General features: G+C 41.3%; 1 protein-coding gene across 2 annotated transcripts in view; it reads left to right on the top strand.

Moving 5' to 3' along the window:
* LOC108624831 (hemicentin-1) overlaps positions 1-24,271 on the top strand; it is a 110,226-nt gene that overhangs the window by 52,777 nt on the left and 33,178 nt on the right. For both annotated transcript variants that reach the window (XM_018024391.2, XM_026813383.1), the window contains 3 exons: positions 12,418-12,547; positions 16,495-16,703; positions 17,331-17,648. In XM_018024391.2, coding sequence (XP_017879880.1) covers positions 12,418-12,547; positions 16,495-16,703; positions 17,331-17,648 — 657 coding nt within the window. The remainder of the gene's footprint in view (positions 1-12,417; positions 12,548-16,494; positions 16,704-17,330; positions 17,649-24,271) is intronic.

Below are 24,271 nucleotides of genomic sequence, written 5' to 3' on the forward strand. Positions count from 1 at the left end.
ACCATTTCAGCCGGCGTTATGCCCTACTTTTGCAACGAAAGCCAATCTTAAAATAGATAAAACGTTGTCATTTAGAATTCCGCCAGGTGGATCGTACAACCGGAAGCTGTTAATATTTTATCGCTGTGTACAAAATTCTTGTGCCAACCATGATTTCATATTTCTATCACTTTGGAAACTCGAGTTTTTGTAATAATAGCACAACCTCGATTCCTCGTCGAGCATCGTTTTGTGAAGAAAATAACGTGTCGAGCGAGCGAGAAATTAAATTTAATTTTGTATCTACAATATTGCCAGTGAATAATTATTAACTTATTGCACAACGTGTTTGATAAATTCGCGCGATATCATTGTTCTCTGAATTTTACTTATTGATGTCGGGAATTTTCCGTTTGATTTGACGTGAACGATTTATTGCATCGATGGAAATTAGTGAGCGTACAAAATACAGGGGATTTAAATAAGATTTGAATTTCGGTGCTTGGAGATTGCGTGCGTATATAACATGGTTGATTTCTCAGAAACGAGCACCGTGCATGCTTGGGTAAGCGTCAAAGGAAATTGCTCAAGTTCTTAATAAAAACCGTCAAGCAGAAGTGATCCAGGTACGAAAAAGGGATACTTTAAAGATACGGCAAAATAATCAATAGAATCGAGCAACATTTTCGTGTCAATCCAATGCAATATAAACGATGAGAAATTCAGATGAAAGTTAAAAAGATAATTATGTCAGATGAATTATCAAAATTTAGTTCAATATTTTATTTATAAGTAATAGGAAAACAGGGTCAGAATTNATATAATAGATAACAGATGCATGTACAAAATTGCATAACGTATATTCGATGCGTCGGACGTGGAAAGCGCAAGGTGGCGGAGGTTGACTACTCAAGGAAAATAGTAGCTGTCTGTTTACTCGCTCCTTTTTTCACGGAGGTGAAAGATAAACGCACAGACAGATGAAAGTGTACCGCGGTCGAGAGGGGGATGAAGTTGGCACGCGTCTGGAATACGGGACCAAGCTATTAAAACCTGCCAGGGTAGACGTAGACACCAAATGCTATTCCGCACACGCGGCTTTCACGGTCCTGGACAGATATTCGGTGTCTACGAGAAATAGAAGCAAAAATCGAAACTGCTGCATCGACCGTCGGGATCTCTGACAATTATTAAATGAATTCATGGTAATTCTTAATTAGAGAAATGTCTCGTGATCTTGCTTGCAGAAACATGAAGTCACGAATAAATCCTGTATGTATGTCAATTTAATTCTGATTTTACGTCATCATGAAATGAAAATACGTAATAACATTAAAAGCGCGTCACTCGTATAATGTATATATTCCTTTTAATACATAATTTTCAGTATTACATTTATCCAATTTAAGGATTGTATGGTAGATATACAAAACACTGGCTTGTGCAACTACATACGTAGTATATTCAAGTCGAAAGATGTGAAGCGAGTTAATTAATTAGGTCAAACACTTTGGATAATTATCGTCTTTCATTATTGTTATTGCCACTCAATGATGTAATACAAACCAATTTGGTAATGATAATGAAATTGACGAGCTACTATCCTTTGTACACTTGCTTTCCTTTATAGCATTAACATACCTGGTTTCTCAGTATATTGAAGACGCTTTTGTACACGAATATTAACCTGTTAAGTGTGACGTGTATACACGTCAAACCAAATCTCTATTACGGTGCGTTCGACGTGTATACTCGTCGTGAAAAATATAAAATTACCATCGACTATAAAAGCTCGAAATTTTAATAAAATACAATAAGAATATTATTTGGTGGGATGTTTCTTTTATATTACCAATAGAACTGCTAAGTATTTTATACGGAGGGGGTGGTGGGAGTCAGCCAAATGATAAGTGGTTGGTACACGTTTGGTCTCCGCATTAGAGATTGGAGGACTGATTTTAACCCATTCACTGCCAAGGACGAGTATACTCGTCTTTGGTTTTCTGCTTCTAAATGATTATGTATGATAATATATGTGCTCTTACCAAGAAATAACTTGGCAGCGAATGGGTTAATTCCGCACACTGTGGGGGCTTTTTAAAACTAAATTCCACGTTTAACAGGTTAACGCTTTTAATGAGGAACTCCTGTTACGGGTCGAAGAAAGAACTTATTTTTACTTGATCATAGCTTTTTGAAAACCAGTAGCTCTGTCAGACGACTAGTGAGGCATCAGTTATTCAAACGGCGTTTATCGAAAAAGGGCGAGAGGCCAAAGGTTAAATCTCATCATCGTCGAGTGTGTGTACCCGGATACGTAGGTAGCTATAAGCGTAAAATTCACTGGAGTTAAAAGGAACGGCTTTTCAACGGTACATCAAAGATTCACGAGAATAATCAAAGTTAAGTAACCGGCGAAGTTAAATAAACGACGCAGGGAGCAACGTTATCCGTTTCCCCCGGTTAAAACGTTCGGCTTTTCCCATCAAGCCGGGCAACACACAGGCTCCGCACATTATGCTCGCGGGGCCTTCATTAAATCACTTTTTCCCCCGGAGAATCTCCCCTGCAATTTCCGCGCGAGTCGTTCTCCTCTCGCGTTTACTTTCACGATCAAAGCGCAATTTTTACGCGCGCGAGAGAAACCTAATCGCCGGGAAAGCGTTCGTTCGTTCGTTCGTTCGTTCGTTCGTTCGGCCCTAGGCCCGTTAGCACGCACCCACCACTCGGGATGAATCGATTGCGGATGCACCCAAGTTCTCGTGGAAAAATCGAGCGCAACAAATTGGTCTAAAAGTATTTACAACGTCAGCTGATCCAACTGTGCTTCGTTCCGTACGATTTTGCTAGAAAATATTCCACCCGAATTACGTAAGTTCTTGTTGTCATAAAAAAAAATTTCGCATGAGACAAAGCGTTACTCCATAATCATGGTAACCATATAATCTTCCTCGTCCTCCTTTGGCAGCACCTAATTATTAACCGTGATTTCTTCGCTACCAATAAAGCGATTTGCTGCCGATATAATTGGGCTGCGCTCGAGACGACGTAATTGCGGGGCCGCCGTGTCGCGTGTTCCCTTTTCTTCGACGAGCGAGTGAGAAGGACGTCGGGGAGGGTATTCGAGATCGCGTCGTTGATCGATAAATCACGGCACGCACGGGGACGAAACCCCGCATCAGACCCGAAGGAATCGTTCGTCGCGTGGAAGCTGGCCTTATCCGCGAACGATTATATCCGACGCGACGTGCTGTTCTCCCGTGAACGAGCCGTCCCGACCCGGGTGTCGATAACACCTATTGAGAGTCGTAAATTTGAGCTGCCGTGTTTTTGGATGCTCGATGCATGCACGTATATGTATAATGCTCGTGTCTGAAAATCGCTCTCGCGAAACGCGCCGCGCCGGTTCGTGTAAGGAATTCCTTCATCGTTGAACATCGAAAAGGTTGCACGCGTGTGACTCGTTACTTACAAGAGGGCCGTGATATATGAATCATTTAACTCGTCAGACCGTAATTTCTATAAGCTCTACGTTATGAATTAGGAAAATATATCACGTTACTCTCTCTTTACGAACTCTTTAGCCGTTTGAGTCGTGGCAAGCGAAATTACTCCTCTTAGCTGATTTTACTGGCGCGTAGTCTGCGTTCTGTAAAGGCTATCAGTCGTAAAATGCAAAAGTACAGCGGATAGTGGAAGGAAGGATGTGGTTCGATGGGCTTGATCATCGAACTTTTTTATCGGTCCATAAAAGAAAATCGGTACATCATGGAAACAAGTGCGAGCGACATTGCAGTCTATTCAAAGTCGATATATTACCGCAGACGAGGTGCGCTGTAATAGCGCCATCATCTTATGGACTATCGTATCTCACGTTCGATTGTTATACTGATTCGAAGTTCATGTCTCATGAATAAATAGTGATCAGTTAAATATCTAGTTAATGAAGTTATATTCGAGGAAAAGAAGGATGTGATCGTGTTTCCTGTTTTCCTAGAAATGAATCAAGCTTTTCCCCGTCTTTTACTCCAACGAAATTGGTTCAGTTTTGTGTTTACTAACGTTCAATAATTGAAATATCAGAAGAGAGTCCAAGACTTAGTCGAAATATGAAGAAATGGTTCGACTTTTTCAATCTTCTATAATTAAAGATGCTGAACTGACAAGACTGGAATATATAAAATATACTATTTTATATTATGGTTTAATAAAAATTGTGAAGTGTCACAAACTTATTACTGCTCTAAAACCTGTAGAAATTCAGGACAGAAATGATAACAGCGGTGAATATTTCAACAGTACCTAGCACGCAGCATTTTTAAAATATGAAAGTCGGTCCCACTTTTGCAAATCGCATGAGATATACCTGCGTGCCTTTTCATAATGCAGCAAATAGCATTTAAACGAAGAGTGATGTCCTCTACGTTCACCACAATAATGAATGTTACATGCACGCATTGCCATTTGCCTTCTCTTGCTTTCCACCGGGACATTCCACGATTATTAAATTTTATCAGTATTCTCAATGAACTCTCTTTTCAATCAGTTTTGTCACGTCACAATTTTCGTCATTGCGATAATTTTAACGCATACTAAGAATTCTCTCTTTAATGCAAACATTACATCAGCGTTAAATGACGCGCGGTGTCATCTCAGCCCAGTGTCAGAGTTCGCACGCAAAAGTTTTCGTTGCGAAGAGACGCGCGCGTTGTAATTTAGCGAAGTTCGCCGAGTTGCAACTTAAGGAATCAGGAGAATCCGGGAACGTACGCGCGAGCAACTTAATTAAATTCGATAAAATGTCCCGGCAGCAACGGGAACTATGTACGTATGTACACTCTCATTCAGAATGGCCCTTGCAGTCAACGAAGAGCACAGAAAGATGTGGAGGAGGTGTAACAATCCCGAATGAAACGTAAAAACAGCAGGTTTGAAACAAACATAAAGAGAGTAGTTCTAAAAGGAAATGGCCATGCAATGCAGATGATTCATTATTTATTTAATTGAAACAAAGTTTGTAAATTTTTGTTCAGTGAATGTAATCTTAAAACTTATAATATTTTAATGAAAGTAGGTTCAATATCATAATTAAAAATGTTTGATTTATTCAGATGAGAGTTATTGTTATTTTATGTTAAATAACGAGCAAAGAAAATCTGCATATGCTGCCAAATATGATCCCTAACAATATTTTTATGATTACGAAGCAATTGCATAACAAATAATAATTGTTCAATTTTTTCATGAATATTTCTAAGAGATAATCATTCTGTCTTGGTTAATTACTTTAAGTAGCATTTGATCGCTCTTCTAGAGTCTCGTAGGAAACAATATAAAGTCCATTAACGTTTTATCCAGTCGAATGTCCAGCGACTTATGGAGAAGAGTGTACGCAGCCAGAGAAAACGTGAGGCGAGAGAACGCGGGCTACTCGTAAAGCGTGAATTACGACACCCTGTAAAACTAGTCGACTTACGTGTCGATGGAGAGAAAAGGAGCATCGTTGACACACGGTGGCGCGTTTTTATTTTACCCTTTACCTCCCGGCTACGATTAATTTCGCCGCTCTCCTCTCCCGCTACCTCCTCTGCGTTCCACCGTTGCACGTGCCGTTTTACGACACGTGCTTCGATACCATCCACTGTGCCGATTGTGAAACCCTCGCGTCACGCGTATAAATATATACGTGTATAAATATCGAGCGTGTGCCAAGGTTAGTTTCCGAGGGTGGTTGTGTACGCGCCCGCGCCCGGCCATGTCGTAACTCATAAGGGAGATTAATGTCTCCGGCGCGGTAGAGCTCGAGAACTGTAAAGCTTCGCTGGAGAACTGTTCTGTTCTATACGAGAGTTGTTACCCACGCGGAGAGAACTGAGTCCGGGATCGTGATGCGACTGTAGAACGTCGTAAAGAAGAGCGGCATCGAGTATTCACCTCCGGACGTCTTTCCCCGTTTCCACAGGAAATTCGGGCTTTCTTTATTGATAGCCACGCGCGAATAGGAGAAATCGTTTCCGGATACCAGTTCCCGTGAATAAAACGGCCAACAGGGGATAATAGACGGCAGTTTTTATCTCGTTATTCGATTTTTTTCTCACCGCTTTCTTCGGCTCCTTTTATCTATAAACTGGGGGGGGGGGACTCTTCGAGTTCTGCACATGCACCGTGAATTGTTGGCTTTCAATTGGAGGTGAGAGGAAAAAATGAAAGGAATTGCCCGAATGAATTATCATTTAATCTCAATTACATCTTATGATGACGCGAATATTTCTTTATTCATGTATTTATGTAAGTTACTTCATATAATTAACAGAGTTGTATATAATTTATAGTATCAAGTATAATATAATGTATTAAAAAGTTGTTGCTAAAACATTATTTAATTCGTTTCACGTTTTACATTTTTCATCATTTCTCTTGGTTAAAAAATTCAAGATACAACTGTTTGAAGTAGGAAATACTTTCTCTCATCTCATTCCCGATTACGATCCCGTTGAAATTAGTTAGAGAATAAGACGAGTTCGCCTTTTGAAAGTATAATTTGCGTCGAGCGAGGTGTATGGATGGATGGATTCCTTAAGATTTTCCTATGAAAAAATAATCTTCTGTCTGGCTCGTTCCCGGAACTCGGCGCACGTAGTTCGGGAGTTGGGATCTCGAAAGAATTTGCAATGCAGCCTGACGGCGCGGCGCGGCCGCACACTTGAAAGTATTGCCTAACTTTAAAGTAGCAGTGGTAATTAGGTAGACGGGTATATACTTCCGAGGCGATTGTAAAAGGGAAAAACACGCGTCTCGGTAGTCACAGCTCCCCGTAAATCGGCTTTGCGTAGTTAGTAAAGTAAATCAGAGATTATACATAATCTCGTTCCGGGATGGAGATCGTCAAGGGGAATCCATAAAGTCGTGACGCGTAAGGGATGTGCTCGAGCTTAGCTTCGCAGCGAATCAGAAATTCACGTAGTCCATTCGTTAAACACTGAAAGAAATAAGAAATTTTCATCCTTACCGAATATACTGCAATTATTTTTCTTTATAAAACAGTCCTAACATTAAATGATGGATTTGTTAAATAAATCACATCAAGGTATAATAAATTAATTAATTAGTGTAACATTCACGTCTAATTACAAAATATCTGGGATATATTTCAGTAGCATTGTAATTTAACGTATGCAAAATTCAATCGAATGCATCAGTCAATTAATTCATTACGTAACGCAAGAAGATCCAAGTCCCGTAAATCTGAAATAGATTTAAAAGAATTACGTAACGATATTAAGCTGCATGTTCGAAACCGGTGTTTATTATCATTACCGGAGGAAAAATGGAAAATCGGCGTATGTGTGTACATATACAGAAACGAGTTAATGGAACATAGCACAAGGTGGGCGATTAAAAGCGGTTCCATAACAAATGAAACATTCACGATTGAAATTTACGACGGGCGCAGGTAAGCTCGCGCAAGCACAGCTTTATTTACGCGAGCCGGCTACCTACTTCGCTCCACGGTAATTACTGCGGCAATTACATCGCGATTTACAGTAATTACAAGTTTTACTGGCTGAGCGGAACCCGAACTGTGCGCCCACCGCGCACGCCGTGGCATTCTATCCACAGTTCACCATAAAAAGCCCTCTCGAGTACCCACCGGTAGAAACCATTAGTCTGCTCCTACGTTACGGACCACAATACATCTGGATTTAACGAGGAGGAGTCATCCTCCTCGCGGTCGCAACGATTTTTCTTCGACCGTCGTCATTTTAATAGTCCCCTTCGTTTCTATTATACACAATGGAATTTAAGAAACGGGAAAGAACGATAAGTTCCCTGGTAACCGCGATTCACCTATATAGCTGTATTCAGTCTAAAGGATTTAATGGTTAGGCGCTTGGAAGCTCGGTGACGAGTGCGATTGTTCAATAAATTCGTTTTAGGAGTGCGAAGAATGGCGGTAACCATGACGTTGTTTGTGCGTGAACTGGAGATTTATGGTCTGTACGACTCCATTCGACTTTCTATCCTTTCATTACTATTTTTCCTCTTTGCTTAATTCAATTACCTATCCAGGTGTTTTAAATAAACGCTAAAATACTGAGTCTAATTAAATTTTGAGTGAAACTGATACAATGATTAGGAATACTTTATGTCGTTTCCTAAGTAAGTCGTAATTTTAAACATGGCTAAATCCATCATATCGTTTCGACATTTATTGTCGTTTAGACATGACCTAAAACTAAAAGTATTAATAATTCCATAGTCCATATATAAATACTTTTAACAGTAATTTGTTAGTATTAAATTATAATGAGTATTGAAACAATATGCATTCGAAATTCACTTTATTTAAGGCTTTATCTGCATGTCACGATCATCCTCAATTATTACAATGATTTGATCGACAAGTGTCACGTTGTTCTCCATACGCGTCACTCACAGATACTTTCGACGAATCGATTATTCTATTTTGTACGAAGCTGTGCGCGATAAACTGCGGCTTATTAGCATGAATAATTTAACCATATTCAATAAACAATTGGCTGATCCAGTTCAGTCATTGGCTATAATTAACATACCTTTTACCTTTAGCACACGAAACGTTCAAACGATATTATGAACAATTTTAGCAACTATTTTCTGGTAGATTTAAAACTAGCAGAACCAGACTGCGGATCTTTGTCCAAAATAAATCATTTTTAAAGTCAATATAGAAAATGAAATTAAAATAGCAATTCCTTTTGTATTTTAAAAATTATAGTTCGTATTTCACTTTTGATATTTTGTGTCCTTGGACATTGAATGAATTTTTTATAATTTCTGAATTACCATTTATCATTACAATTACAATTACGATTTTTGTGTAATGTCTTCTTTTAACTGTTTTGGCAATGCGTTATAAAATGTCTAACAGTAAGGATATTCTGTTTCACGTAACGCAAACATATTACAAGCTAATAATGTTAATCCTGCGCAGGGTAGAATCCGTGCGAAGCCCGAAACGAATTAGCCTTATTGCTTCTTGCTACTTTACGGCAATGAACGGCGACATTTTCACCCCTTCCTGTTAATGCCGGCCCTTTACAGTCACATTAATAGCGCCGGCAAAGATAACGAACGATGCTGGAACGAGGCCTGGCCAGTTTATCTTAATAGCTCTACTTCGTTCCGCCATTATCGTAAAATGGTCCTGTGTATGCCGAACAACTAACCACTCGAGGAAATAATTAACACGGGAAAACAAGATCTATCGCCACGTAAATCTAGATTACACGCAACTCCGAGGGTTGAACGGGACTTAAGAATCGTTTGACGTTTTTATTTCCCGATTCCCGCGGCCGCGGCCCTTAATTACCTTTATAAACCGAACGCGAGACTATTCTTACCCCTCGATCCACCGCGATCGAACCAGCGAATTTACGAACCTCACGTTACACGTACCGAACTAATGAGCATCGAACTATTACTTCCGTGATTACGGAAAGAATTCATTGCCGTGTTTGTATTTTCGCACGAGACTCGTTCATTCACTTAATTATGTAAGATAGGGGATTACTTGTATGTATGTACCTTCGCCTGAATGCTATAAATTGTAAAGCAATGCATTGCAGCGAGACAAGTTAACGTGCGAGTATTCCTGTTTCGCTGTCGGTATGAAAAATCGGGTTCGCGTATCAATAAATTACAAACAGATTTCTCGTTAAAAACGGACAAGGTGTTCTCCCGATACGCGGAACCGGGGTTAAGAAAAACAGGACGCGGCCAACGAATCGGTGCGGTAGCGGTTGTATTTCATTTGCCGATGGCGGCCAGCGGAAAGGAACGAAACCAGCGAGGAAAAATAGGACCGGGTTAAATTTACGCGTTCAATAAAAAGGAAAATAAACGCGGTCGGTTATCCCGGGCACGCTCGCCCCCGAAGGCGATCATCCTAGAGATTCAAGACCCATCCGCGCATTCGGGGAAACGGGCAAGATTACTTATTTACGGACGACTGGCAAGCTCAACGAACTGAGAGCCTCGCGTACCGTGGAGCGCATGGAAAAAGCGCGGTGTTAGCGTTTGATGTTACCTCGAATTGGCTAGTTAAGGAGCCGTGCCGTTGATGGATTCGTTTTCCGTGTGGAAAGGTTATTTATGAACCGCAAGTCTCGCGCCATCGATCCGTACCGGGAACGACCGTTGGTTCCCGTTTGAGAATTCTTCAACAGTAAGAACGAGCACGCTATGAACCGACCAAGATAGACAGGCTGCTACAGCGTCAAGTTGGAATTATTCTTCTACCAAAACCATTAATAGATACTCTTATTATCTCGTTATACGTCGTTCTCCTTTTGCCCATCGGAGTATTCAGTAAACGAGACGTTACTAAAATTAAGTATTCTTTGCAATAGAACGTATTTAGTACAAGACGACAAGCCTTGATGAATATAATTTTATCTCTCAGTATATAGATCGTTTATTTTGAAAGTGGTGTAAGTCCATTTTTGAGAAAAATTAGATATCACGTAATTCATGCTTTATTTAGCAATTTCTCATTTTTCTTTTTGCTTAATTTAGCATGAATTACGTGATATCTCATTTTTCTCAAAAATGGACTTAGACCACTTTCAAAATAAACGGTCCATATTATGTTATATATTAAGATTTTCATTGAGAATATTTAATGCACAGGTAATTTCGTTTAGTGATCAGATTTACATGTACTTATCGCAGAGTTCATTTAATTTATACTGCGAAAGCAGCGTTTCCTGCAAACAGTCTTGGAAACTTCCGCAGCAACGAGCACCACATCCAGCGCAGAACAATTTCATTTATCAAGGAAATGTCAGTCTTTCAAACACGACCATATATTTTCCCGAAATCCCAGACTAAAGAAAGGAGTCGCTACTTCATATTGAGAAACCGTAGTAAATAGAAAATAGTAACAACGAATGGCTTCTTAGTCAACGCATATTATTATACTACACACAACGCATACTATAGTATACTACGTGAAGGTTTATTAATGCAGGAACTAATCCCGGATCGACCATCATCCTGTTACGTAGTTTATTGGTCTCGGGACGAGTATCGGCGAGCATTACGTGAATCCACATCATGTGAATGACAGGATTTCAATATTTGGAATTCCCTCTATCATCGCCCTCAAGTAATTGCATATTAACCATTAGAACTTCCTCGGATTGAAGTGGATCAATTTTAATTATTTTCGTCAGGATGTATCGGTTAAAAGTCAATTTGTTACGATTTGGATTGCAATTGTTTTGTTAATTATTTGATAGGAATCGGAGATAAATGAAAGAGCTAAGTGAACGAGAGAGAAACTTTAATCAGATTTGTACTTTTTATGGAATATTTAATAGATTAGGAATGAAATTTATTCGACTGAGCCACTGTCTACATTTGATAAAGTATACTATAGCATTCGCGTACCTTAGATAATTTAACGCGGAAACTTACCCGACCAATGATATTCAGTTGGAACACCGGGAACTAGCGGACTAACTTTCCAACGGTTCATCTCTAGACACTCATCTACCTATCTGTCCTCCACTCACGATTTTCCGACTTCTCGCAGCCGCGCGGTTCCAAACTTGCCGAGAAGAGGTATCGGCACGGAGTCTCGCGACGAGATGGAGATCAGCGGGGCTGTTGCCATTGGCTCCGCGGAACGAGCGTGGTAGTGATCGATGAGATTCTTGGGAACGATCGGTCCTCGACGCGGTTCCTCGTTGATTTTCGGCTGACAACGGCGGCAAACATGTCAGACCGATGCGATGGGGCGTCGTGGGCGGAGATAAGAGACGGTCGGGGGTGATGCGTGTAGAGGTACTACGTCGTCGAGGTAGCTCGTTAAAACGTGATAACTCCATCTACATGTAAATCTAATCGGGTAGACGAGGCCGCGAGGACATCAAACCCCCGTTAACCGCAGTCTACACTGACAGCCGAGCACCGCACTGGGGAATGGCTCGGTTTGGCGACTGTCTTAAGCTCGCTTCGGAAAGCCACGACCTAAAGCGTCAGCGCGTACCGTTAAATTCTCGTGTAATGAGACCTAATCCCAAAAGATGTCTCGATGAATCGAATGCCTGTGACGCGACTCTTACTACCTCGTAGGACCGACCCTCTCGCATTTCCCGACCAATGCGGTTAATTAAGCTTGCGCAACCACGTGTACACACGTATTTGCGCATAGTTTTAATTACTTAAGGATGTATAGGCTATANCTTTTTAATTATAGGAAATGCGTTTTTCTAAAGTACATAAACTTTTGGAATTGACTGTATAGACAATACATCCTTAATTCAGTTTTGGCTTTCCGGTTATGGACCGCCGTCATGGCGCATTAAACTGTTTCTGTTACTTCTAGTTAAGTAATTATGAACAAACTGGTTCCATCATTTTTTAATTAAATTTGTCATGTTTCTGTTGCAGTCCCAATGGAAACTGTCAGCGGAGTTATTGGGAATAAAGTAAAGCTTCCATGTAACATCACTTCCGACAACAACGACAACGTCAGCATGGTGCTTTGGTACAAGGAAGGAACGGGAGAGCCAATCTACAGGTAAATCTCTGTCAATTACTTATGTATTTCTAAATAGGCATATAAAAAGACATAATACTTCTACAATTTCAAATACTAAACTTTAAACTCAACAGCATTGGCTATTCTAATTCTAATACCAAATTTTAATCAATTCTTCTCAAATGCAAACGAAACTCCAGTTAAGTAGGGAAACAAAAGAAATTTCTATCGTACGCTGGTAAAATCTACTGTAATGCGGAATCGTTGTAGAAGACCCGAATTCATTAAAAACTTAAAAAACAGCTAGGGATTACATGGACACTGCGGTGAACTAGGCGGCGGCGCCTAAAATTCCCCCGAAACCCGATAATCCAAGAATATAAATTGCCTCGAAGAAATAAAAAGGGTGGCGCGGCACCAAAGGGTGGGGGCGGGATAGGATGAGCCGGTCCAGAAATTCCTCGCGTTATTTTCCGCGGTGAACTTCATTTGCTCGCTGACTCGCTATTTCGCTTCCGCGACCCGTGAAATTTTGCATATAGAATGGTGCTCGGCCCGAGTAACCCCCTCGAAGGTCGCCACTTTCGCAAAGAAGCGCGACGCCCCGGGAGGTGGGTGAGGGGCGGTGGGTTTCAGGGAGAGGCGGATGATCCTCGACGTTTCTCGGCGGGTCATATTTAAGAAATGTAATAAGCTGTATGATATGTGCGGGAGAAGACAATGCATCGTCTCGAGACCTCTCGCTCTATTTTCTCCCCTTCCTTCCTCAAGGGGGGGGGGGGCGAATCGGATGGTCGGAGGAATAGGTCGTCGTCTGTTGTAAAGTCAGTTTAATCCTCGCCGCTGCTGGAGGAGAAATTTTAAATTTAGAGACGGACAGATACATCGCGTGCAATGCGCACCCTCCCGTCTCGGCGAACCTTTCTTCCGCCTAACCCGCCGCACACTTTTCTGGCTCTAACGCTAAAATATTTATTACGCCAGGCACACCGAGTCACTTATCGTACGCGGGCCAGACTGCTGAAGATACGGGATGGTGAATATCGTTTCTTACCAGGCTTTTTCTTACTTCCCTCAATTTGTCGGCCTTTGAATACAGTTTTATAGTACGACTTTACAAATCGCTGGAATACGAGGCAATTAGATAAAATATCGTAGAAGCTTCTACCAGCAACGGTGTAATAATTTTATTTCACGCGCGCTAATTTCTGGCTTATTTATAACGTGCGACACATTTTCGCAAATGTATCGTAGTGGTAGCACGAATTCGAACAATGGAAGCACGAGCACATCCAGTATTCACTAATTTAAGTACCGTCAAGACTGATAAACAGGTGTAATTTTTTGACTAATGCAACGGAACGAAACGGCGCGCCGCGTCGGTCTGCCCTCGGGTAAACCCACGTCGAGAGATAAGCGCCGGCTTGTTTTATATGCAAATTTGTCTCACTCTGTACGTCATGAAACTGGTACAAATTATTGTGATATTATATTTGGACGCTCTCTTACCAGTCGGGTCGACTGAGTTGTTAACATTTTTAAAGCTACCCTTCCCCTTCCGTCTGGACATTTTTACTCTCCCATCGAGCAGCTTCCGCTTAATCCGATTTTTAATCTCGTTACACCGATTTATTCGGCGTTCCATCCTGTCAGGACTTCGTTCATTTGATTCTCTCGATTATCGACTCCTCTTCCCGTTCGTTTTCTTGCATTGACCTCGTTTCAACGTTCCCCTTCCCATTTCCCTCGGCCCTCGCGCTATCTCCGGTTTTTTAATGAAATTTTCGGTAATATTTGTGAGATCGTCGAGCGTCGGTCCAGGATCGCTCTTAAGGGATGTCGTTTCATAGAATTGAATCGGTCCAATTCCATTCCCCGTTACCATTCGAAACGTTTAGATCTCGTGCATTATGCGAACAGTCGTCCTGTATCTTTACTATCAAACAGAGGAATGAAGGAACGGATTAACGTCCAATTACAAATCAAACAGCCAAGGCTGCGATTTGATATCCTGCGATAAATGAAATCGTAATTATTTTGTCAAATTCACCAGGAGCTTAAATTCGAAGAAAAAGAACCGTCTTGAAATATACAGACATGCCGCGATTCGTTCACACATATAAAATTGAAGCTTGGGTAAAGTAGCGTGCACGTTGAAGCGAGGAAATGCGCTAGGCGTAGACCACCAGGGACCAGTTCTTACGATATCGTGCCGTCATTCACGATGCGAGGATTCCTCGGTACTCGATTCCGCTATTCGTGATTTCCAATAAAAATCGGAAAGGAAACCGAGCCACTGCCGCTTTGATTTCCATGCCCGCCGTTTCAGGAGCCGTTCGTTTGCCGATTCTTTTTTGGAAAATTTCCGCGAATCAGCCGAGTGATCTATGAGGCACGCGAGAGGCTGCCCGATCGATCCCGAAGATTCCGAGCCGAGCACTGCTGGAAGACTGATAGCCGGGAATCGCTTTGCAGGGGTTATCGCTGGTCGAAAGCCAGTCAAACGAACGAACGCGTTATATCCACGGATCGTTCCAGTCCCGACGGAAACCCGGGTGATTTTCTCGAAAGAGATGAGGATAGGTCCGAATACACGAGAACTCGTTTATGTGTACGCGCGCGTGTTGCGTCCATGAGGGGAGTCCTAAGGGCCGGCAGCTCGGAGGCAAGCAACCATACGGACGTCCGGGCGGCAACGGCACGTCACGGAAGCGCTTTCCTCGTCTGTTGGAAGTGCGAAGTGGAAGAATTAAATCGTATTTCAACGTCAATGCCGCGGAAGCAGCGGGAGCGGGAGAGTGGGATAGCTTTGGGAATACTCAGTCACGAGCGGAAATCCGAACTCCCATGCAGCCGTGGAACGCAATTTAACTTTTAGTCGCTGCTGAGGAACGTCGGTTTCCATGCTCCTACGGTCTCCCTCTTTCTTTCATCTCCCCCTGCCATTCCTCGTAGGCTGCGATATCAGGTAAAAAGGCCAGATACGAGTGATGGTCGGGAACAGAGAATTTGTCTTACTCCGCTTGCGTACTTCACGGTATTGGTGGGTACTTAATATGCAATCAGTTCCCAGAGAATAATTCCCAGATGACTCGATATGTGCCAGGCTTATAATTCCGCCACGCTTCTTCAGCGACGATCTTCCACGGTCTCTTGCAAAATTTTAATTGACGCGACTCTGGTCTCACTGTCAGGATTATATTACACGTTCTATCTGAATTCACACATAAATGGATCTGGGAAAGTATTCAAGATTTCAATCTCTTTTATCTCAGGGATTTATGACCGATGAATCTGACTTAAAAATTAATTTATTCAACTGCACGTTTAACACACCGTATTAAACCTCTGAGAAGAAATGTATCTACTACATTGGAGGCAATTATCCAGCTGATAACAATGTTACCAATGGCACCGAGATTCCTAGGAAAATTGAGAGCATAATCTTCAAGGATTTGAGGAGCTATAAGCTCGCGCTAGCATGTTCTCAAGTTCGCGCGTTACACCGAGTAAAATCTACGACGCGAGACGTCTCGAAGGCTGCTGTCGACTGTTGGATCTTCGGGATTACAAGTGCCGGGTTCCCTGAAAATGCTCCTCTCGCCTCCACGAGATTTTAGTATTAACTCGTAGAGCCAGTGGAAACGTTCTCACGAGGAAACTGTACATTTCGTTGTCGTGCTGTTACTGGAGTTTCCAGCGAATTTATATTATAAATTAATTGATCAACGTATCATTCCGTTTATAAAGAAAAAATTGAATTAGTATTATGTCAAACGAAGTTATTGGAGTATTTTTATATAAATTAAAAAAAGAATCAGAAAGTAACGAATCAAAAATTTATTGATTTCCCTAATATTTTATACAGTCCAAAAATTAGTAAGGTGTCTCTGTTCTAAAAGTTTAGAGAGTGATGAAACGAAAAACACAATAGGGTTTCGCGGTTACTCGAGTTCGGTACAAAAAGGTACAACCGATGGTTTCAGCTTCGACGTCCGACGTCGACAGTTCAGCGACGCTCGGCTGTGGTCGTCGCCAACGGCACTGGGACCAAGAGCTTTTTTTAGCACCGCGTCTAATCCCGCTCATCTGAACATCGATCGACTCGAGACTAAAGACGAAGGGATCTATCGGTGTCGAGTGGACTTCAAGAATTCGCCGACGAGAAAGCAAAGGACGAATCTGACTGTCATCGGTGAGCATCGCACTATTATTTATATCCTTCGAAGAATTATTCACGTCCATTACGATTATGATTAATACTCATATTGTATAATTTGTACAATAGCAATGATTTTGTATGGATTACAGCCAGATTTGTATAAATGTATTTGATCACGTTGTAAAGGAATTAACGACAGTTCGTTCGGAACGAAACACTTTTCCGCGTCTCCGGCAACGGAGAGAACAATTAACTGTACTGTTCCTGTTAAATCGCTCAGCGCACGCCTGCTTTGCACAAAATTCATTGTTTCACGCTCGCTCAAATTCAACGGGAACACGTCGCGTCAGTTTTTAGCCGCTCGTTCCATTGGCGACGCGTCGGCCCGGGCACCCCTTCCCGATCCACGCGTAATCGTTGACAAAAGAGTATTCAGCGAATGGTAAATCACTCGCATCAGCGGAACTCAATTGGCCCTAATCAATCTTTCACGAGTAAATCACGCCGGCACGCAGTCACCGCGCGATAGATCAGCCATTCTCAAGCGGCGGACAAATAATCAATCCGCATTTCCGCTGATTCAATCATCCTCTCTCCCTCTGTCCTCCTGTTTATCTGCGTGTATGTACATCCGTGCGTGTGCACCTGTGTTCCGCGCAGTGCCTCCGTCGGACCCGGTGATACTGGACGGGACAACGAGGGACATCTCGAGAATAGAGCGGCCGTACAACGAGGGGAGTGACGTGAACCTGATTTGCGAGGTACGAGGTGGCAGGCCTCCCCCGAAGCTGACGTGGTACCTCGAGAACACTGTGATAGACGACTCCGATGACTACAACCCCAAGTCCGGGCTGACGGTTAACCGCTTGTCCTACCCCAAAGTTGGAAGGCAGCACCTCCAGGCCCGGCTGATCTGCGAGGCCAGCAACACTAACTTGGTGCCGCCGCAAATTAGGCTGGTCATCCTCGACGTCAACCGTAAGTAAACGTTACTCACGATTTTAACTCGCGAATAAGAATTATCAGATCGCGCATGCACCTGTAGAGGAATTTATACAAGATCAAGACACACGTATAACATTCGATGACTATACATATTATTTCTTATATTGATGTTACGAACTTCTTGGTTGGAATCAAAACCCAAAGAATAGTGATTTTTAGAAGACGATCAGCTTTTGATTAAAATTGGTTCGATTTACATTACATTAATTGTTGTCCAGTATATAATAATAAATGAGAAATTAGTAAATATACATTCTCTTGATCTTCGCTGGTTTTACTAAAGACTTCTGTTTTCTCTCTCTCTCTCCTTCTCTCTTCATCACGTTCTAGACCTTCACTCCCTTAATCTTCTTAGTTCTGTAGTATTCGAGGAACTTCAGCGTCCTACTTGTCGTAATTCTAGGATAATTATGTCTGTGCAATTTAAAATTGAAGAATTCTAGAATTCTAAGTAAATGGTCATAGAGTTAAACGGGGTTTAAACTTGTTGCTGTTAATGATTTACAGTCTGTCTGGCAGGCTTCTTGAAATATTCCTGCTGTCTCCAATTGTATGAATACTGGACCACTTAATTATATATTCATGACGAAACTGATTACTCAAATAAAATATGAAAATGTAGCATTTGCAAATAATTTAAACGAACAAGAAATTATATTTTTCTTTATTCTGACGACGAGACATGATTGCACTTTTATAAAGATCAGTAGTTTATGATGCATTGAATTATTCTCTGCACGTACATTCTAGCTTTCCCTTAACGTGAGTCAATGCAAATTCAAGGAAATGTTATCTCGATCATATGTACACAAACGGCTGATCATATTTTTTGATAAAGATCGTAACGCGTTCCCATGTTCAGTGACTTCTTTAAATCATGCGCCATAGCTGTTGCAATGAAACGGCTATACACACGCCTTTTCGCGCGCTACGAACAGATAGAATCATGACACGGGTGACGTCAAGTGGAAAGTATTAACGACACACAGGGAGCGTTTCTTGCAATCCTTGGCTCACGTTGTCTGTCCGGAGGACTTTCGCAACGAATTTATGCAGAAACCAGTTGCTTTTGCGCCGGATTAACGCATAGGTCAGGCTGGAAGAGACTTATACGGTTGACTCGCGGCAGACAGTCTGGTTTTCTGTGGTTTCAGACAGTCGAGCCAAAGACGATTAAGAAACGTTTTGCTCGAGGAATCCATGCTTCGCTTGCTTCCTCTTGAGTTCTTATACCGTGAGATTGGATTAGACTAGGAAGACTAGTTTTGTTACCATAAGTTCATATGTTTTATACGTGAACGTGCAAAAACCATAGTATAAATAATTTATTCGTTGGGAGCTTTTCCATTGTCAACTCGACGTCGCAACAACAGTCGCAAGTCAATTAACAGAATCCAGAGTCGCAAGTCAATTAACAGAATCCAGTAGCAATATTCAACTAAACTCGAACAATAGTCCAAGAAGCTTAATGGTTTTACGTGTGTTTACATTAACGTTATCACCAGGTTTGAATAGTTTTACCCCTCGGTAACGGTTACGATTCCCTAACTCTAACTCTAATGCGGAGTTCTACGTTCTTGGTCGTGCAACGCCCCAGTCCTAGTCACCGCTTACGACCTACACACGATATCTCGCTACCCCCGAGCAGCACGTTGCTCGTGAACATCTAAACGCGTGCCGCAGTAGTACAAGCGTTCATTCTTCGACCTGCGTACCGCAGTTACATGTACGCCTACAGTAACGTACGAAAGTTAGAATAGTGATCATTGATAAAATTAAATTTCTTCCTGAGCTGATATACGAAACATGGAATTAATTATTGCTTAACGTCTTATTATCAATGTTCTCTGACGTTTATTTTATTAAGAAACAAATAACGTGATCCATCGTGGAACGTCACGATTTCACGAGCACGTGTATCGAGACTTTGCACACACGAACGAGGGCGGGACGTATGTAGGCGACGCGTCGCGCCGCGACGCCTCGTCACCGGTATCGACCGAACGTTGGAGAACGGCAGGAGCCTCGCGTATCCAGGTGAAACACGGAGTCGAAGCCGCGTGGCCAGAAAGCACGCGATCCACTGATCCGTCTTGCGAGAGGCGTTACTGTTATCTCCGGCGGCCAATCTCGAACGGACGACTAATAGGTTCGGCGCGTGAACACCTTGTCCAGGTACACACGTGAAAAGGCGCTCGGTTGCGCGGGTCCCTCCCGGGGCTCCGAGAAATCGTCGTGGAGAATTGTTTAACCGCGATGGTTGATACCGCGATAACCAGACCAGAAGCCCGATCGAGCGGGTCAGCTGGCTCCGCGCGACTTACCGAGAATATTACTTTGACGCGTTTTATCGGCGGATCTAGCACGCCCGATTTTCCCTCGATTCCCTTTGAGATTACGGTAAGATCGTACCTTTAATTCCGACAGACTCGTGAGAATCTTTCTTCGTTTCGTGCGCGAACGCCTCACGGAATTTTCTATCTAAACACAAATTGTGTTATAGGTAGCATAAAAATGTAACACAGCGGACTCATTCGTTCAATTACTGCTTCAAGGAAATCAGTTTAATAGGCAGGAAATAAAGAGCAAAATTATTCTATGATATATATAAGACCGTTTTCTAGGCCGTTTAGTAATTATTAAAATCCTAATCATATCGGACATAATAATAGCTCTGACGTTCGACAGATTATTTATTTTAGGCGAACCGAAAATACTTGTTCTAAATGTGGCATTCGTGCATCCACTGTCTCATTACTGATAATATAATAATAGTAGCAATCGAATCTCGCTGATTATAGTAGCACATTTATAAATGAACTAGAGAGAAGGAGACGGAGAGGTCGAACTGCTAAATTCCTAATTGAGAAATGTTGTTTGAACTCAGCAGAGAAACTGACAGAGGCCAACTGTTTGATTAGTTTCTCGTCGAAGAATGGTCGCGAATAAATTTAAGCTCACGAGCTAAGCTCCGTTTGCCTTTGGTTGATTTCGACTGGACAGCGCGCGCGTGTGTCTGTGTGCACCGCGATGGGAAAATACACCCCCGTTTATCCGTTAATAGTTATTAATTCGTGGCCGTTGCGGCAAGTTTCATTCAATATATATGCATACGGCAAATAATAATAAGCGCTCGCGTTCGTTTACGGATCTGGTTGACCTAACGCCTATAATTCTATCCTAATTGTTCGGCATATATCAGTGCATTATTCTCTATGCAATTAAAGATTTTCAATCGGAGTACGTGTATTTTAGTACTGACAATATTATCTGACTCGGAATTATGTTTCACATTTTCTGAGGTTCAGTTTTAGAAACGAATGCTCAATAAAGCTTGAGACAGATTTAACTAGTACGTCATACTCATTGTCAGATTCCAAATTCGAGTGAACTGTATTATAAATTAGTCGGAGTTTAATTAGACGTGACGAGCTTGAATGAGAAGGAAACCGGGGCGGCCGTGCAGTTTCCCTATGAGAATTCAATAAATAATTGTCATTTTAATACCTAATCACCGGCAATTTGTACGATATGACGGTAATTAAGGTTTAAAGACCTAACATATACGGCCGCCTTGTTATTAATAGGTATTGCTACTCTAACCGCCGTTAATTCACATCCAGTTGATCTGAATGCTTACCAATTGCGCGCGAACATACGTGAAATATGCGCTTGTGTATGCGGTTATCCGTGACTCTGCAGATGCACGGACGTGTAGCAATATTTACCCGCGTGCGGTGATGCGCGTCGAACTGTTCGCGGAATAATAATTAATAACAGACGGCGGAGCATGGTATCTCACGTTTTGACGCCGCGCGAATTATTCCGGTTGCTCGCTAAAGAGATCTTTTCGTTGCTCGCAAAAGGCGTTTTAAGCTATCGAATTTGCCATACTCGAATTTTAATGTCGTTTGAGAACGTCTAAATTAGGAAAAAAACCGGTTTTATTTCTATATAATTATGTCTAGACTCTTAACAATTTTAATAATTGAGTGTCTCGCCTATAAAACTAATTACTCGTTAACATTTAATCTGTTTATATCTGTTTTAAATGAGATTTATAAATTACCTGTGAAAGGAAGAACAAAAGTCATCTGGCAACTTGGTAAATTTTTGATTGACCCTTTCAACAATCTAATATTGATTTACTGTCACACATGCTAATCTCGTATTATACTTTTAAACTCTCACCGAGTGGATAATGTATAGATTCTTGTAGGAGGACTTGAAAAGCATGGAGCTCAATTTTCCATGATCTACTGTCGTGACGACTCTAAAACGTTCTATATTTTACAACCGAAAAGTACAAACTTGTTTTCTTAATCGTTAATTTTACATTTCCAAATGGGACTGAATGTTTCAGGTGACTGAATAATTTAATCTAAGGTGACTCATATATTTTGTATATCTGTCCCCAATAGTAATTTCATTAAATTAAATGAAGTATCACTCTAAATTGAAGGATTGCTACGTCTTCTCTATTGATTTTATTTACAAGCTTCATCATTTTTCAAGCTAGAATTTAGATTATTTAGCTAACTAAAATTCAAAGTTACAAAAGATTTCGTTACACCGTATGAATAATACTTCCTCAATTTCAATGATGCCTGGCTTCCTTAAGATTAAACGGCAAAATTACGTAACATTGCATCCGCAATCGATATTATTATCGTGTCTTAACGTGAACACTTAGGTCCCGGTATATTCATTCGGGTCAACGCGGTTCGTTCTTTATCGAGATTACGAATCGGGTCGAGCAAGTGGGTAGGTGCAGCCAGGTTTTCAAAAGTTCAAGCGATCGTGCAACGTCATGGAAATGTATGTTCGGTCGCCAAATGCAAGCTGATGAGCGTGCAACGGATCTCGCGCCGAATCTCGCGGAAATTATTCGAATAGAAAATGATAACGTCGCGCGCGCTCGCGCGCTGTTATATTAACGCTAATTGTCCAGCTGTTAACACACGATAACATTATGTACGATTCATTTAGTATAATTTAACGTACTAAACGAATTCCGTATACTTGCTTCCATTTTTATTTAATACGAAATACGATAAGATGTATTATTAATTTATATGATCTACTCTTAGATCGATTTCGTTCTCTGATCAATGAATTCCACCGAATCGATGCCCGTTCGAAAGAGACTGTTTGCAGAATCTCGTTCCGCGTGCCGGTCGGATTGACCGTTTTCAAAAGTGAATCGTCTTTAGAAGTTCGAATACGTATTCGCCGAGGGGTGAGAGGCGGGGGCTGGACGACGAGAAGGATTACTATCGCGGCGCGGAGAGGAAGGGCGAGTTGCAGAGAAGCCATGAAACGGAACGTAGGAACCAATTTCAGAGAAGTGGCTACCGGCTAATGGCAATTAGGGGTTGTACGAGTGGCTGGTTGCGGCGGCGCATAAGCGTGCGCTGGAATTTACGAGGCAGACCGCGCGATGGGCAACGTGATATTACAGATCCCGCTGGATGTAACTGGTCTTTTGTTTTAGATCGATCGTTATTAAGAAAATACGTAAAAATTCAGTAGGTGCAACTGGTTAGCTTCCTTATCAAATTTTCCTACGACATGAAACATCTTCGGTTACTGCATATAGGATGAAAAAAAAAATGTGTATACGCCTTGGAAATTGAGGATCGTGAATTGTATGCAATAAATCTTATAAAATTCATACGTGCAATACAGAGTCCACAAATTATTTAACATAATCAGTAAGCGTTTAATCATTTAATACATTGAAAGGTAGAATACATGAAAGAAATGTTAGAAATTATAAATCGTACAGTTACGTAATTTTAAATTTCACGGTGAATCAGCGGGATGAACAGTTAACACAAATACGATGTATATAGCTTGATACCGTCGCTCATGCCTTACAACCGCATGATTAAGGCGGTCCAATGTTGCGTGCAATAATTGCGATCAATAGACGTCCCAAGATTTATCGTTGATGGAAATGGTCAGCCGGCGTACGGTACACATATGCATTTACGGTGACATATGTACACGGTCCAGCCTATGAATTTCCGTGTGCGACACACGAGCGTTGACGTTAATAGGAAATTCAATATTCTCTATCGTTCGTCCCGCAAAATTGATGTAAGTAACTCTGCCGACTATTGGAATTAAGTATACGTGCGTAGAGAATTCGTATAATAGATTAAAAATAACTGATTTATTATTTAACACACGCTGAATTTTATATTTCGTAAACAATTCAAGATTTCAACGACAAAAATTGTATTTGCAGAATTACTTCTCGCAATTTATAGTGTGTTATGAAGGTATAAGGTCGAGTGGTGAAACTTGTTACGAAGATTAAAACGTGAAGTACACGAACTTTTATGAACTTGTTCTTTAATAATTACTTAAGTGATTAAAAGAGATTAACATTATGCTGTGGATAGATCTAACTTCGAAGAATCTTAAGCTTAAGTGATATCATTAATAACTGGTACCTTTCTATCTAAAATAATACGAACTTTCATTAGTTCAACAAGCTTTCATTAAATGATTTAATAATAATTGACAATAACTTTTAATTCTTTAGGGTAACGAATATTTAATCATAACGCATTTCGCTGAGCTGTTTA

Source organism: Ceratina calcarata, unplaced genomic scaffold (genome assembly GCF_001652005.2).
Source record: "Ceratina calcarata isolate Rehan_Ccalc_2016 unplaced genomic scaffold, ASM165200v1 scaffold329.2, whole genome shotgun sequence".
In the NCBI taxonomy this organism is placed as follows: domain Eukaryota; kingdom Metazoa; phylum Arthropoda; class Insecta; order Hymenoptera; family Apidae; genus Ceratina; species Ceratina calcarata.